This window comes from Arabidopsis lyrata (genome assembly GCF_000004255.2).
Source record: "Arabidopsis lyrata subsp. lyrata unplaced genomic scaffold ARALYscaffold_4, whole genome shotgun sequence".
Lineage (NCBI taxonomy): Eukaryota > Viridiplantae > Streptophyta > Magnoliopsida > Brassicales > Brassicaceae > Arabidopsis > Arabidopsis lyrata.
In genome coordinates, this window is record NW_003302552.1 from 17169084 (window position 1) to 17185954 (window position 16871).

General features: G+C 36.3%; 6 protein-coding genes across 7 annotated transcripts; 2 read left to right on the forward strand and 4 right to left on the reverse strand.

Moving 5' to 3' along the window:
• Window positions 1-76: 76 nt before the first annotated feature.
• On the reverse strand, window positions 77-2622 carry LOC9317497 (auxin-responsive protein SAUR15). Its single transcript, XM_021027369.1, has one exon. The coding sequence runs from the start codon at window positions 670-672 to the stop codon at window positions 268-270; it is 405 nt and encodes a 134-aa protein (XP_020883028.1). The 5' UTR covers window positions 673-2622; the 3' UTR covers window positions 77-267.
• A 3301-nt stretch (window positions 2623-5923) lies between these two features.
• LOC9317498 lies at window positions 5924-7130 on the forward strand. Its single transcript, XM_021029805.1, has one exon. It carries the CDS (start codon window positions 5993-5995, stop codon window positions 6782-6784), a length of 792 nt encoding a protein of 263 aa, XP_020885464.1. The 5' UTR covers window positions 5924-5992; the 3' UTR covers window positions 6785-7130.
• An 88-nt stretch (window positions 7131-7218) lies between these two features.
• LOC9315665 (1-(5-phosphoribosyl)-5-[(5-phosphoribosylamino)methylideneamino] imidazole-4-carboxamide isomerase, chloroplastic) lies at window positions 7219-9124 on the reverse strand. The gene is made up of 7 exons (XM_002881386.2): window positions 8928-9124; window positions 8623-8830; window positions 8434-8519; window positions 8249-8350; window positions 8021-8154; window positions 7869-7917; window positions 7219-7555 (listed from the first exon to the last, which is right to left on the reverse strand). Exons 1-7 carry the CDS (start codon window positions 9090-9092, stop codon window positions 7382-7384), a joined length of 918 nt encoding a protein of 305 aa, XP_002881432.1. The 5' UTR covers window positions 9093-9124; the 3' UTR covers window positions 7219-7381.
• Window positions 9125-9215: 91 nt separating this feature from the next.
• Window positions 9216-10833, forward strand: LOC9317499 (pentatricopeptide repeat-containing protein At2g36240). Its single transcript, XM_002879552.2, has one exon. It carries the CDS (start codon window positions 9249-9251, stop codon window positions 10740-10742), a length of 1494 nt encoding a protein of 497 aa, XP_002879598.1. The 5' UTR covers window positions 9216-9248; the 3' UTR covers window positions 10743-10833.
• Window positions 10834-11114: 281 nt separating this feature from the next.
• LOC9315666 (cell division protein FtsZ homolog 2-1, chloroplastic) lies at window positions 11115-14310 on the reverse strand. 2 transcript variants are annotated; one of them, XM_021029804.1, is made up of 7 exons: window positions 14211-14310; window positions 13077-13759; window positions 12579-12878; window positions 12412-12502; window positions 12006-12130; window positions 11718-11810; window positions 11115-11606 (listed from the first exon to the last, which is right to left on the reverse strand). In XM_021029804.1, exons 2-7 carry the CDS (start codon window positions 13710-13712, stop codon window positions 11472-11474), a joined length of 1380 nt encoding a protein of 459 aa, XP_020885463.1. In that variant the 5' UTR covers window positions 13713-13759; window positions 14211-14310; the 3' UTR covers window positions 11115-11471. The 2 variants fall into 2 exon arrangements, with proteins under 2 accessions (XP_020885463.1, XP_002881433.1); XM_002881387.2 differs by having other exon boundaries at window positions 11115-11631.
• A 935-nt stretch (window positions 14311-15245) lies between these two features.
• Window positions 15246-16073, reverse strand: LOC9317500 (putative defensin-like protein 203). Its single transcript, XM_002881388.2, has 2 exons — window positions 15719-16073; window positions 15246-15632 (listed from the first exon to the last, which is right to left on the reverse strand). Exons 1-2 carry the CDS (start codon window positions 15777-15779, stop codon window positions 15454-15456), a joined length of 240 nt encoding a protein of 79 aa, XP_002881434.1. The 5' UTR covers window positions 15780-16073; the 3' UTR covers window positions 15246-15453.
• Window positions 16074-16871: the final 798 nt, after the last annotated feature.

A 16871-nucleotide genomic window follows, 5' to 3' on the forward strand; every position in this document is an offset into this window, starting at 1 on the left:
TCCAAACATGTTTGAACCACAAAAGTGACCAAACATTGAGGAAAAAAAAGGGTAGGGAACCAAAAAAAATAAAGAGTTAAACTAGATAAAACTATGTATTGATATTTAGGAAAAAATTACAAATTCCACACCACGCAACAAAGGGGCGTTCAATGTATCACAAATTTCACAATCAATCAATCCTATGAATATATAATTTCCTAAAAAAGACCTAAGAAAATGTCTTGAGGAAAAATCATAATTATGAAGAAGAAGTCGAAATTAAATTTATAGAAATTCCTCGACAAACTCGCCGAAATCAAAGTTGCCGTTACAAGACTCGATGGCATTTACAACGTCTTGGAAAACGGAGAGGCTGCAAGGGACGACCAACATAACCTTCTGCCCGAAACAGAGGAACTCGTCGTGAGACTTCTCAAGGAGCATCCTAAAGAGAGGATGATTCAAGTAGCTTGTCGGAACCACGCGCCTCACGCGCTCTTCCCCTACGTACACCGCGAACGTCCCGGTCGGCGTCTTTGTCTCCATCGCCGTCTCCTCCGCCTCATTCATCAGAAGAGACTCGTTATATGTTGACTGGGAGCCGCCTTCTCCTCCGCTTCTCGTCGTCGTGTTGATGCTCTTCATTTTCTTGGCTAAGTTCTTGAAGGAAGCTATTCTTTTTCCTAGCATTTTTCTTCTTTAATTAACAAAAATATATTTTTAGTTTTTTTCCTCTAGAAACTTGTAGAAAAATTAAGATTATGAAGATGAAGAAAATGGAAGAAGAAGATGGTTGGTGATTATATACTAAGATGAGATATATAACAATATAATAAAAAGAGAACTAGCGAGCTTTTTGACTTTATTTTATTTTTGTTTTTCGTAATTTTTTTTTTGTCTGTGTTGACTTCGAATAGTGGGGTGCATTTCTTAGCCGAGGGACATGAATTTTTTAAAAATTATTATATATTTTTGATAATCAAAATGCATATATCTCGTCGCAAATCATGGTTACGTGATATATGTGTCTTTTGAGACTAAAATTGCACCACTTATTATTTTACCTTAGTACCTTACGCGAGCGATAGGTTATCACGGAGGTTCGTACGTATTCGATATACGGTCCGTGACATTTAATTTAATACGTATATGAAATGTCATTCTTGATTTAAGATTAAATATATGGCCTTTTAATCACCGAGATGATTGCTTGTTTTACAAAACAAATGATTTTTCTGATGACCGAATATTCAAGTTCACATAAGAGTAAAGAATTGGTGATCATCCAATGCCTTATCGGATATAGTACATAACTATAAGCCGAATATTAGTTTAAATTAATGGATGGAAACAAAATGTATGGAATCCATGCAACAGATGTTTTCATATGATGAACTATAGTATTTTTAAGTGATGTTTCTTACATATTTGCATGTGCATCTAAGCATGTAGATATAGTTTTTAGTAGTAGGTAAGATGTCATAAAGCAGTGTCGTATTTAAGTGTATAAGATATACCTACCTATATAATAATATGAGAGTTGGAGTCACTAATTGCATATTGACATACATATATGCATGAATTTGTTGATTAATATCTCATTAAAGAAATCGGACATCATTCAAATGTGATTACTGATTAGTTTGAGTGGTTATAAAGGATACAAATTGTTTTGAAAATACCAAATGAATCCATGTTTAAGTATTAAGTTGTGTCTAAAAATAATGCAATTTGTAGATCAATGATTCAATATCGATATATAAGTGGATATAATCTCATATGAAATAGTACAGTTTAAGCAAATTATTATAGTTTATATACGTACGTGTCATCTATTTAGCGTAAAATCGTAAACAACTATGATTTATATATTTGACTAAAAAGACATATATGATTGTATATTTGTAGAAAAGAATGATTCTCTAGCCGGCTCTGTAGGCCGGCTTCAATACAACGAGAGCCGATTATAACTTATAGTTGTTACCATTATCTGTGTTTGTATTATTTAATTAGCTGTTCTTGTTATCTTAGTTTTTTAATTCATATTAATAACTTCCTGCTGACCATTAAAGTCAGCATAAAGAAGAAAACAAAAGTGTATCAAATGTTATATCCAAGTTTTAAAACGGTTGATTCAATTGTTATTATAACTTTGTTTCTGTTATGATTATTGGCCAGCTAATGATTGGATTTGGTAATGCTCAACACCAACCTCCTAAGCATAGGTCAAGAATATCTACCAAAGTGGGTACGTGAAAAAAGAATTTAAGAAAACTCATTTGGTTTGTTTTAACTTATACATATTCGGAGTCAATATGCTTGCTTACAGGGTTTTTATTTTATTTTTAGACTCTGCGATAAATCTTAATTTGTAGTGAAAAATATGTAGGAGAGGCAACTAAAAAAAGGATGGTTTGGAGCTGGAAACTGTCGAGAGGTGGTGGAGACAAGTGGTTGGGCCACAATACTTTTGACTTTGTACAAAGTCAAAGGTTTATAGCTTTTCGAAATTCTTCTAGTAGGCCCCAATTGAACTCAAGTGATCTACTTAACAATCTGTGGACTATCTCTTCCTTCACATGAATCGAATTTGAAATTACATTCCAAAATGTATTGCTAGGCCTAGGCTAGGCTAGTTCTGTGAATGTGACTCTTATCTCTCTCTTCTTCCAATATGTTTGGGTTTAATTTATGAGTATCTATCACCAAATTAATGCGTATCTTCACCGGCCCGGCCCAACAAGTTTTGCAGTTCCAGGACCATAAAATTGCCCTGGTTGGCTGGTTCAGTGTAAATACTAGATAATTAACCTTTAAGGTCTAGTACTTTCTTGGCAACTGAAACACGTAGACGAATGAAATGATATTCATAACCAATTTTGAAAAATAGTTCATTGTGCGGGAACTGAATTAGTCAAATATGTCAATCGTGACGAAGACAACTAGAAGAAGCAATAAATAACTTAGCTTCTAGAAACTGTGGAGAGCTCAACAGTGACTTAAAAATTACGAATTCACTATATCACTCGAAATAGTATTTTTTCTTCCACCTATGCTTCTTGGATAAAGTTTTTTAGAAAAACAAACAATATCACTATCTAGCTGGTTTTAATCGATAAAGGGCAAAGAGAACTTCTAGAAACCATATTGTGTCGTAGAAAGGGTCGAGTTCATACTCGTCTTTATTACTATTAATTAGTCTAATGGTTGGACATTTGACTGCAAACAAGTTTCAAATCCTTTGACGCTCTTATCTTAAATTCTCATCAGAGATGACGTAAGCTTAGTCAATGACTTTATCGAATCAGCCCGAAAACCGTATGTAGCCAATTCTCTTGTTTTCTAACCTAATTTTCAAAAGAAAAATCATTGTCCTTTTTATATGGCAAAAGAAAATGGCCAACGTATGAGAAATTAGAAAAAATATGTAGTGGTTTAATATTCCTGGTTACTGTAGAGATCATCATGTAAATAACCCTGTTGGGCATTCGATAAACTGCCCATAAGCCAGAAGGGTTTGACTCAGTATTTAATATTTGTCAGCACATAAACATTTTTCTAGATTAATTAGTTCTTAAGATACGAAAGAAAAACGAATCCTCAAAGTTTGACCAGTATTTCGGAAAATATGGAAGAAAAACTTATAGAAAGCGAACACGAGGATGGAAAGGCTTGTTAAACAGTATTTCATTGTATATGCTTTAGAAAAGTTTTATAAAAAAAATTAAATTAGTCTGTGTTTTTGGCTTTTTTGCATGATTTCTATATTTGATCAAATGATGCGATATAAAAGAATTAAGTAATAACACGGTACTAAAGATGCCGATGCTAAGCCTAAAGATGCATATTTCAAAAAAAAAAAACAAAAAAAAAGATGCATATACCCTTCATTTGATCGCAACAATGATCTATGTTATAGCTAGCGATACAACGTCACCAATCGAGACTAATATTTTCAACGTCAAAGTGTGATTTCTTCATAGGAGAGGAAGAAATGTCATAGTAAGTCGAAGTGTATAGGACCCCCGAAATGTGATATGTCGGACTGCACAGGACAGGCCAAATGTTCTAGACTTCTAGTCGATTGCATCGATCAGTTTTAGGTAATTATATTATTATTTTAGGTTCCCTGAATTTTGTGGAAAACGATAATACACAATTCTACTAGACATGTACATATGATATGGGTATGGTCTACTGATTTTGCATCTTCAATTATATTTCGATCATAGGCTAAATAATGCGTTAAAAAATATGTATGTGTAACATTAAAAAAAATATTGAGAAATCACGGGACATTAAACAGAAACTGATCATACCAGTCTTCTAAGTTAGTGCTACAACATAAATTCTTGTTATTTAAGCCATTCACGGTTGTTAGACACGCTTAAAATCACAATGGTCCAAAGTTAATTTTTCAATCTAAGATGAATCAATCAACTAATAAAACAAGATGAATTGATTTGCATAATATAATTAATGATTGAGCCGGAAAATGTAATTTAGCATGGGTCCGGTCTACTTTATACTCCCTCCGTTCCTGAAAATTTGATTTTTTAGTGTTTTAGGTTTGTTCCACAAAGATTAATTTTCTAACTTTTTATTTTATTTTTTATTAATTGATATTAACAAATCGTAGATTTCAAGGCGTAATGATTACAAATAATTAACTGTTTTAAATTACTATTGGTTCATACATTATTAAAAATATTAAATAAAAAGAAAAATTTATTAAATGATTAAATCATGATTGTTTCTTAATATATGTGTAAACTCTAAAACATCAAATTTTCAAGAACAGAGGGAGTATCTTTCTTGGTTTTCTATTGTAAAATCGTTGTCTAACCATCTTATAAATATCTTAAAAACTGTTGTTTTACAGATTACAACAAATCTTTTTTCCGTATTATCAGTGTCTGGACAATGCAGGTCAGTTAGTTAGGTTTCTACTTCTTATAACTTCACTGCTTTACGCGACAAGCTAACTCTAAGTTCAAGGACGGTCTGCAAATTTAGTTTGGCTCGAGAAATTTGGCAAGAGCTTAAAGATTTCTAAGCAACATTTCGGTTCTGACTCAACTATTTCTTGTGGTCTCATATAAAAACTCTACTTAAAGATGCATTCATTGTAAACAAAGTTTTTTGGTTAGAATAAATTTTATATTCATTCAAAAAAAAAAAAAAAAAACACTTAAAAATTTTCAAATCATATTGTATATCATTTTAAAAAAAATCCACTTTAGGTATATCGTATATACAATTAATTTTCGTTGCATATTTCTGGTTTTTAAATTGTTTTCTTACGTCGACTCTTAGTCCTCCGAGTTTTCAGAGCACAAGTCATAATCAAACAATAAGAAAACAAAAAAAAAATAAAATTTGAAAAAAAACCTTTGGCCTTTGTTAGAAAAATACTTTGGTTCAACTTATATATATTCACACTTTTTATTTTAAGCCAATCAAAATCTGCTATCAAATAATAATAATAAAAAATTTATTTAATTATAAAATCTAATTTGCCACTAAAACAAAATTGTATCGGTTTAAGTTTATTAGAAAGGGTTAGAATTTAGATTTTATGATTAAACGAAATTAAATATCGGTTTGGATTAGTAAACGGATTTAGATTTTATAACTAAACGAAGTTAAATGTCGGTTTGGATTTAAAAAGTACGATTAAAGATTTTATGATTAAACGAGGTTAAATATATGTTTGAGTTTACAAAAGAGAATTAGGGTTTATATTTTGTAATCAAACTAGATTATAAATCGGTTTGCGTTAATAAAAAAGTAGTTAAAGATTAGATTTAATAACTAAATGAGTTTTTTTATTTTATTATATGGCGAATTTTGATTGGTTAAAATAAAAGAGGGTGAATAAAAAGATTGACGGTGAAACCCAAGTATTGCTCCCTTTGTTAATATAAAAAGCCCTACTAGCATCTATCATGTCTTCACCTCTAATTTCTCTCACAAAATATCAAAAGCTTTCACATTACAATTTCTCTCTATGCCACAAGTCGATCTAGAAGCCTTTGTTTCTTCAGTATGTGTCGGTGGCTCCGATCACCGGAAGATCGCATGCGAAACCCTCGCCGACGACCAGACGATCCCACCTTATTACAACAACTCCGCCGTGAGTCCGAGTGATTTTCCACCGGAATCTTATTTCTTGTCAAAAGATGCTCAGCTCGAGTGGCTCAGCGACAACGCCTTCTTTGATCGTAAAGATTCACAGAGAGGAAACTCTGGGATTCTCAATTCCAATCCAAACTCGAATCCAAGCTCGCAACGGTTTTTACTAAAATCCAAAGCGTCGATCATCGGTTTACCGAAACCTCAGAAAACGTGTTTCAACGAGGCCAAGCAGCGGAGACACGGCGGCAAGAACCGAGTCATCCTGAAACGGGTCGGGTCACGAATAAAAACGGATACTTCGTTTCTTGAACCTTCTTCTCCTATAGTCTCTTGCATCGGTAGAGTGAAATCCAGAAGAGAACGCAGCCGCCGTATGCACCGTCAAAAATCAAGTCGGGTCGAACCGGCGAACCGGGTTAAGAAATCCGGGTTTATGGCGAGTTTCAGAGCCATCTTCAGGATCAAAGGCGGCTGCAAAGACGTGTCAGCGCGTGAGACTCACACGTCGCCAAGTAACACACACGACATCAGGAGCAGGCTTCCGGTGGAAGCTGTTGAGAAGTCGTCATTCGACGGCGGAGAACCGGTGGTACCCGGTTTGGGTGGGATGACGCGTTTCGCATCTGGAAGAAGAGCGGATTTGTTGGCTGGTGGAGGATGTTGACGTGGCGCGTGTGACAAGTGTAATACATATCGGGTCCAGTTATATAGTGTTTTTAAGTCTCAGGGGGAAAGTAGAAATAGTACTTTGGTTGTCTTGTCTGAATATTTTGGTGGTTATAAGTTTTGAAAAGTCGTTGGTGATGACGTGGCAACTGATCAACGTTTTTTTCAGAAAGAAACACGCCAACGCGAAAGCGGTGATTTCACTCCCACCGCTCTGTTTTTGTATTCTTCTAGTTTCCGTTGTATATAGTTAGTTTAAATGTTATTATATATTATATGCGTATTTTGTCAAACAAAATGTATTTTGTATTTACGTTTTATTGTTGGAATGCGATTTTCCTTGATAAGTAGTAGGCAAACCATAAAACTTGATTAATCGAAAAAATATTCAAAATTGACAAATTCTTGAAAATTTATTGTAATACCCCAAAATTATGCCAATCAAATCAGAAAAAAATGCATATATGAATAATTTTACAGGTCTAAGTCTGAAAAGAAGCACGAAAGTTTAAGCTGAAGACTAATGTTGCAAAAATTGAAGATTAAAGTTTGGGGTAGTGCAAATAAAAAAAGAGCCAAAGTGAAAATGGCGATATTACTGGAGTGAGAGCTGCTTGTGATGCCAAGCGACAACGTCTTTGTATGGAAGATTTCCCCCGAAAATGTCTAAGGCACTTCCCACTGTTACATCCACACGTCCCTTTCCTGCTGCTTCGATCCTCTCTACATCATCCATCACTGTCACACCTCCAGCATAAGTTACCGGAATCTGTCAAGGTCAAATTAAACATCTGAGATCATGAAGCCCAAATGAACAATTCTGCAATCGAGCTTTCTCTACGAATCCTAGTTCTCAGCCTATCTCTATATCTCCAATGAAGCATAACCCATCCAATCTAATTCCGGTTTTATTAAGCATCTATAGCATCACAAGTTTGCTGAAAAGAGTAGAATTCTGCTGATTACCGTAGGTTGGTAAGATTAGTTCCAAGTCATTTGAAAAATAAAGCACCTTGATAAGAACAAGACAGTCTAGAGCCTCTATAATATTCAATCAAGAAAATGCATGTGTTATTACTCACCGGAGAATAGTTGCCAAGCAATGCCACAAGCTCTTCATCGATCCCTAGCCTTTGAGAGATGAATTATTTCCACCACTGATCAGTACATACTGAACGCAAAACGAATTTCCTCTAAGACACTGAAATCACAGCGATGAGATTTATAAGCTTACTTCTTTCCTTCAACGTCTACGCCATGCACCAGAAACTCATCTGCAAACCCTCCAAGAAACTCCAGTGATTTCTCGTCAAGGATGACATCGCTGAACTTCTGCCATCTATCAGTAACAATTGCGTATCTCCCATCCTGTGCAACAAATTACCATATCAATACCTCAAATGTGGATCTTTTTCACGACAGAATAACATTTAGCTGAAGATGAAACTGGTCAGAGAATCACCTTCTTTCTGCAGCTAAGGTCCAATATCAGTCTTTGTTTCCCAACAATGCTCACAAGATCTTTGAGTCGTTCAAGATCAATCTTTCCATTGTTAAATACATACTGAAATACTAAACAGAAACATGATTACCATCAGCTATACTTACTATGATAACATATTCAATCGAGCTAGATGACGGCTATACCGAAGTGACAATGACATGGCTTGCTCCTTCCTCAATATAACTCAAGCAATTCTCAGAATTGATTCCACCTCCAACTTGCAAACCGCCTAAAATTCAGCGTCTTGAATCATAAATAACACATCAAAACTCTACATTTCATATTCAAACAGTATAAAACAAACACCATTTGACATTCATCTAAAGACAAACCTGGATAAGCATGTAATGCTCCAATAGCTGCAGCTTGGCTTAAAGGGTCTGCTCCAAGCATTATCACATGACCACCCGTAAGACCATCTTCTTTGTACATCTTTGCATATTCTTCTGCAGACTTGTCCGATTCAAAATTCGTTACAAGAACCGAACCTTCCTCTTTCAAGTCACTGAGTGTGGATCCAACTATTTGTTTCACTTTTCCCTATCGAAAATCACATCACAAAGAGAAAGATCCATAAAAGGATTCACTTTTACTTAACCAGTGAGGATTTTTCAAATCGGTGAATTTGATTTGATACCTTGTGAATGTCGATGCAAGGTCTGAATTGAACAGCAGATATGAGCTGAACCCTCGATGGTTTAGAGATTCTGAGATGATGATTAAACAGAGAGCTTTGGTTCTTCTTTTGGAACCAAGCGAGACCATCATTGGAGTACAATAATTGGGAGCTCAAAGTTCTCATCTTTGGAACTGGAACTGTTGTAATCACCAGTGACGTTTCTGGTTCTAGATTTTCTAGGGTTTAGAAATCGGTTTAAACCGGTTTGGTTAAAACCAAAATCGATAAAGCTTGGGATTTTTTTTTTTTTTAATTATTGGTTTGGCAAAACAGAGAGTGATGCGATGGAACAAGAAGAACGCTATCAATCTCGTTTCCAAGTCCAATCATCTCCCGGCGCCGATTACGCCGCCGTCACCGGAGATTTACCGAATACCTAATCCTCCACCAAAGCTTCCGGAGATCTCAATTCCTCCGACTCTAACTCTCTCTCCATCTCCCAAACACTCCAATTTCGTCAATTTCCTCGAGAACAACATCCCTCACCATCAAACCCTAACTCCACAAAATCTCCTCGGATTCCTCCGTTCTAAGCTCCGTCATCATCCGCTCTACGCTCATTATGACTTCGCCGTCTTCAATTGGGCAGCTACGCTCGACACTTTCCGCCATGATCACGATTCTTTCCTCTGGATGTCGAGATCACTCGCCGCCACGCACCGGTTTCACGATCTATATCGTCTCCTCTCTTTCGTAGCGGCGAATCCATGTCCTTGTTCTTCAGGTATCTTCTCTTGTCCAGAGCTTGAACCTATTTTCCGATCCGCCATTGATGCGTATTGTAGAGCTGGGAAAATGGATTATGCGTTGTTAGCGTTTGATACTATGAAGAGATTGATCGATGGTAAACCAAATGTTGGAGTTTATAACACTGTTGTGAATGGATATGTGAAATCTGGAGATATGGATAAGGCTTTAAGGTTTTACCAGAGGATGGGAAAGGAAAGAGCAAAGCCAGATGTATGCACGTTTAACACCCTCATCAATGGTTATTGTAGAAGCTCTAAGTTTGATTTGGCATTAGATTTGTTCAGGGAGATGAAGGAGAAAGGTTGTGAACCGAATGTGGTTAGCTTCAACACTCTGATTAGAGGGTTTTTGAGCAGGGGTAAAATCGAGGAAGGTATCAAAATGGCTTATGAGATGATTGAGATAGGTTGTAGATTCTCAGAAGCTACTTGTGAGATTCTGGTTGATGGGTTGTGTAGAGAAGGTCGGGTTGACGATGCTTGTGGATTGGTGATCGATCTTTCGAACAGTAGGGTTTTACCGAGTGGGTTTGATTATGGTAGTTTAGTTGAGAAACTCTGTGGAGAAAACAAGGCGGATAGAGCAATGGAGATGGTGGAGGAGCTGTGGAAGAAAGGCAAAACCCCATGTTTCATTGCTTGTACTACACTCGTAGAAGGGTTGAGGAAATCAGGAAGAACAGAGAAAGCATCAGGATTTATGGAAGAGATGATGAATGCAGGAATCCTTCCCGATAGTGTGACATTTAACTTGCTTCTTCGGGATCTCTGCAGTTCTGATCGTTCTACTGATGCAAACAGTTTGAGACTTTTGGCATCAAGCAAAGGATATGAACCTGATGAGACAACGTACCATGTTTTGGTTTCGGGATTCACAAAAGAAGGGAGAAGAAAGGAAGGAGAAGTTTTAGTGAACGAGATGTTGGATAAAGATATGTTGCCTGATATCTTTACATATAATAGATTGATGGATGGCTTGTCCTGCTCTGGAAAATTCTCAAGGAAGCAAGTCCGGATGTCGTAACCTGTGTAAATTAGACCCAAGCTATATCTATGCATCAACAAATTTTATTTTGACAATATGAAATGGAAACCAAGTTGGGTTCTTTATTTAATTGATGTACATTGCCCCATGGAGCTATGCAGTAGAGAACCACACAATACACAAAGTAAAATCGGCAGCATAAAAACGAGCTAAAAATGAAAAAAGTATCGTGAAGATGCAATATATTACCAATCCTCTAGTTCAACAGAAACCACATATGTTAACAATTGTAGAGATATAATCGACGCATGATTAGTGGGAGTTCTTTCAAGTGATTATGTTCTTAGTTTTTTTCACAAGTCACAGTTGTTTACTGTTTATATAAGTGTATTCTAGTGATTGCTGGTAATATCGCTATTGAATTTTTTTTTACTGAATGAAAAATGACAACAATACTCTGCTAAAACTCTCATAATGTTATATGTTTATGGTTTGAGAAGTGTGATTCTTCTTCTCCTTTTTTGTTTGGGAAGTGACATAGAGAGAACTCCGATTTCTAAAACAACCTATTCAAGAACACGACCAGAGGCAGAGACAGAGAGAGAGCATATACACACCCACACAGATTCTTGATCATACATCAAAACATCTTGCTGTATCCGAGAGAGAAGGCAGTACCAGTACACACACGTTTGTTATTGCTGCAGTGTGCAGTATAGTGATTAGATCGGGCTTAGACTCGGGGATAACGAGAGCTGCCTTTCTTCTTCAAGAACTCCGGGATCTCCACTGAACCGCTTTCTCTAAAGGAGGAAGAGGGTCTTCTTGTAGCTCCAACTGACGCAGCATCTGCTTGTGCCATCTGAACCGCTCGTCCTTCTCCCTCTTCTTGTCGTTTGAAACCCGTAGCTATCAGGGTTATGCTTACCTTTTACCAAAACAAAAAGACATCAATTATATAATCTCTAGAGGTCTTATCTATGTTTAGTAGAAGACACATCAAAAAGGACATACTTGACCGCTGAGGGCTGGATCTACAACAGCACCGAATATAAGATTGGCAGTTGGATCGACAAGATCATATATTACTTCCGCAGCAGCGTTTACCTACACAAAGACCAAAGTGTATGAAAAACTATAGCGCATCTTAGGGGTATGAAGCAAAATCAGGCTTTGCTCTAAGTTGTCTATGGAAGGAAGAAAATAAATGATTTCTACACCCTGTCAATGCGTCTCTCAAGATCCAATTATCGTTTATGGATCTATCGACGATGAGATAAGAAACAAAGATGAGAGAAAAACCTCAAACAATGTCAAGTCACTTCCACCAGTAATGTTCCAAACAATTCCAGTGGCTCTCTCAATCCCAATATCTAACAAAGGTGATTGGATCGCATTTAGAGCAGCATCTCTTGCCCGACTCTTTCCTGCATGGTTACAAGTAGCATGAAAGAATCAGCATGTTGCAAACAAAACAAAACCTCGCGCAAAAGAAGTTCAGGTTCATGACATAGATGCACAATAGTTGAGTACCAGTGAATATAAAATGGTCATTTTCAGTATCCCACTCACTAGACTGGTTTCTTTGCCACACCAAATCTACTATCTCATTAGTTCAATTAGACTATTTCGACACATATCTAGTGACTAGTGGTTCTGCTTATGAAATTATGTAGCTAAATGAGCTTATCTATCATTCCAAACTTACCTGTTGCAGTTCCTATTCCCATCAATGAAGACCCCGCATTCGCCATTATAGCTCTCACATCAGCAAAATCCACATTCACCAATCCAGGAATCTACAAAGCAAAGACAGCTGATAAATCATTTACCATACATAAAAATGATCACAGGAAGTTCATTAAAAAGCTATACCGTAATGATATCAGATATCCCACGAACCCCCTGACGGAGTATATCATCAGCTAGATTAAATGCTTCCGTTACCGGAGTAGACTGAGAGACAGCTGTAAGTAACTTGTCATTTGGAATGACGATGAGAGTGTCAACATTGTCTCTGAGAGATGCAAGCCCTTCTTGGGCCTGAACCGTTCTTCTTCGACCCTCAAACGAGAAAGGCGTTGTGGCAATACCAACTGTCAATATACCCATCGCCTTGGCGATTCCTGCAATTACAGGGGCTGCGCCAGTGCCAGTTCCACCACCCATTCCAGCCTACAAAATGACGAAGACATGCGAGCAGCATATACTCACTATTTCGGACAGATAGAGACAAGAACTACCTGATAAGTGATTGAGAGATAACACAGACTAAAACCTTATAAACTGGTTTGAAACGTCTTTTTCTACGATCAAAGTTTATAACTAAGAAAAACGAAATGCAATAGAAATAACAAATATTTGAGGACATACTGTGACAAAGACCATATCTGAGCCATAGAGAGCCTCTTCAATAACTTCTTTGCTCTCTCTAGCAGCATTCATACCGATCTCTGGATTTCCTCCAGCACCTAAACCCCTAGTCAACTCCTTACCAATTTGTAACCTATTATCAGGTAAAACAGGAGACATTCTCATAGCCTGGATATCAGTGTTCACAATCCAGAACTCCACGCCTGACATTTCACTCTCTATCATACGATTCACAGCATTTGATCCACCACCTCCCACACCAATAACTTTAATCCTCGCCTCATTGTAGTTACTCGGAGCAGACGGCTCTTCAAAATCCTCAGTAACAGGTCCAGAAGACGTTTCCTTCCTTGGATTGACTATTGTACTGGTCCCTTCACCTCTAAGCATCGATATTTCCGGGTGAAGGTTCAAGAAAGGATCTTGAGCTTGGCTTTGGAAATGCCGTGGAGAGTTTCTGATTGGCGAAGATTCAGATTTCTGAGCAGCAGCAGCAACAAGTCGGTTTTTCTTACTCTCAATCATTCTAATGGAGTTAACCCTGCCTAAATGATTCTCCGGTAATACATTCTTTCTAAGAACAGTTAGCAACCGAGAATCCGAAGGAGTGAAACACGGTGAAACGTAAGTTGCCATACTGAGACCAACCACTGCAGGAATTTACAAACTCCAGAACCAAAGACCTGTTCATAAAAGGCTAAAGAAGTCAAACCCAAAGCTCTCAATTTAGAGTTATATGATTCAGCCACAAAGTAAAACACAAAGTAGCCACAAAGCAGTGTAATCTACATTCTTAAAGATAACATATACAAAACCAAGTTGCATCTATGCTCCATTGTTAACCCAGCAATAGATATCAAATCCACAGAAATTGAGAATTAGTGGATGATTTAAGACTAGAAGACTGAAACAAGTGAGAAACCACAAAACCCAAACTAAATTAAAATGCTTTTCGCCATTACGAATTGACGAAATTGAAGATGGGTATAGCGAAGTTTGCAGCATTACATGAAAACAAATTTAAGAAATGGAGAAAAAAAGCTTCGATTTTTGGGTAATACTGTAAGACAGAGAAACTCAAAGAGAATGAAATCAAAGGATAAAGCTGGAGAGACAAAAGTGGAGAAGAGAAACCTGAGAGTAGCAGAAGAAGAGTTGGGAGTGAATAGAACAAGGAAGCTCAAGGTCTGGAACGGAGGAGGGTTTTGGTGTTTTCTGACTAAATATCTCAATTCATTAAACCCCCACACCAATATAAAAAATAAAATTAAAAATGCTTTTGTTCTTAATTTTTTTTTTTAATTTATCACTGTTATGTTTGTGCTGGTAAAAAAAATTAACTGGGACGTGAAAAACTTGAAGAAAATGATTATAATTTAAATTTCATTTCATGTACTTCAACTTTCATTGATTTTTTTTTATTTTGGTGTAAATTTGCTAAATGACTTTTAAGAAGAAAAATGTGGTGGTTACTGGTTACATTACATAGTTGGAAATTTTTTTATCATAGATTAAGGACTTAAGGTCATCCCTTGAATTTACAAGAAAGAAAAAAATGGTGGTGAGAATAGCAAACTCATTGGATACTTCTTTTTAAGTTTAGGTAGAGAAATCTATAGAGGCAGTAGATTTTTGGTGTAGTAAATAGGACTCATTAGCTTTCATTCTTTTTTTCATGTTTTTTTTTTTATAATCCAGGTATCCGGACCGAAGCCCGACTAGCACCAAGGCTTGAGGTCGGTTCCCTTTCGGACCGTCCGAGCCCAACGCTTAGTGTGTTTTCTGGAGCCCCGAGGAGGCCAGGTGAAAACCTCGGTGGCCAACGGGAATCGAACTGCGGGTACCATATTGGGATTACCCCTCAAGTACCACTAGCCCAACCCACGTTGGCTTTTTTTTTTTTTTTTCATTTTTTGATTATTTGATTGATTAATTCATGAGAAAAAATTCATACTAAAGATTCTTTGCCTTCGGTAATTTAATTTGATTGACTCAACGGATAAAAAAGGCTAGCTAGGTTTCTAACATTCACAATAATTTATCGAACTCTTGGCAATATCGTATACGTTACTCTGCATCCCCTTAAAGGTTGCGGATAGTCGTAAACACACATATATATATATATATATATATATATATATGACAAGAGTGAAAAAGAAGAAGAGGACATAGGCGTAATGCAACACCAAAAGCAAACATAAAATACAGATTCAATCTTACAATGATTGAGCATCAATACGGTGCTGATGCAAATTTATTGAAAGCCATAAAATAAAACACACAAACATGGAACACACATTTAGATATGTGACATTGATCATAAGCAAAGCACACACATCGGTACTGATGCACAATTATTCACCTTTCAGATTTGTATTTAACAAGGTCCGTAGCAGTGACAGTGCGTTTCCTTGTCTTCCACTTCACATTTCCCAAACCAAGTTGTGTTGCTTGCCTTGCAAAGAAGATCACACAATGTAGCGCCGTCAAGTTCAACACATACACCCTTCTGAGCTTCACCTTTTAAGCATGTTTGGGCTTCAGCCTTCGGGAGTCCTGTGTAAACCATTCTCACATTAATCTCTCCTCATCCAAATCAATAATAATAATATCTTAATTAGGACAAAGGAAGTTAAAATTACCATGAGAAACCAACAAGACGATCATCAAGAGTGCAAAGAAGTTAATGATGAGCTTTGCCATTTTTCTTTGTTGCTGTTTTGTGTTTGCTTCTTCTTCTTTCAATAGAGCAGACAGCAGAGATTGATGAGCTTGTAGCTAACTACTTGAAAGCATAGGGTCATTTATAGGGCAAACTCAATGACTTTTATTTATTCTATTTGAAGCCAGAAGACATAGTTTATTAGTTTTTGTGTAATATATTGAGTAATGTCGCCATAATTTGATTCCATGAAAAATGAATTGCAAGTTGACAAAACAGAAATGAATTGCACGATCCACCCAATGTCTCGCTAATCTCTCTACGTTGCATCCAAATTGTACCAATTTTTATATCGCAACGACGTATTATAATTTTAATGTCGTTATTTTGACCCAACTAAAATTCAAGGGATTTGGATAAATATATACAACACCAAACCTTGTATCATACATAAGAATACACATAAATTGTTAACTATAATTATTGAAGTGTTCTTACAAGTAAATGCCTTGACTCAACTCAACATAATGAGCACATATTATGACATTGATATTGTTTTGACATTTTGTTTTATATTATACTATACCAAATAAATGTTTTATGATATAAAATGTTTCATAACAATTTGACATGTTGCTTAATTATAATCTCCTGTTTAATTTGCGATTAGATTTTCTGCCAAAAAAGATGCGATATAACCAGAGGCTTAGAGTAAGAAGGAAATAAGAAAGAAATCAAACACAACAATTTTCCGCCTGTAAATATGATCGTAGCCTTGGAGGAGTTATTACTTAGGGACTCATGGAAAAAAAGATGAGAGCGTTGACACCTGATAGTTATTATGTATGTTAATTAAGACTTTTTCTTGAAGCTAGATCGTTTCTTCATCCCATATTTAATACAACTTATATAGTACTGATACTAATTCTTTCGGGCATACCAGGCCTAAAAAATTCTTAGACTTGTCAGCAAATTATATAAACTACAATAGCTCTTTACATATTAACTTTTAACAAATTTGCTTGGACGTCTTCATTCTCTCTGGAAAAACTTGGCACAAATTTGGAATTCTCGAATTTTTGGTGGGTGATAATAAGTGTGTGTGAAAAATGGGTTTGGTGTCTACGTATTCT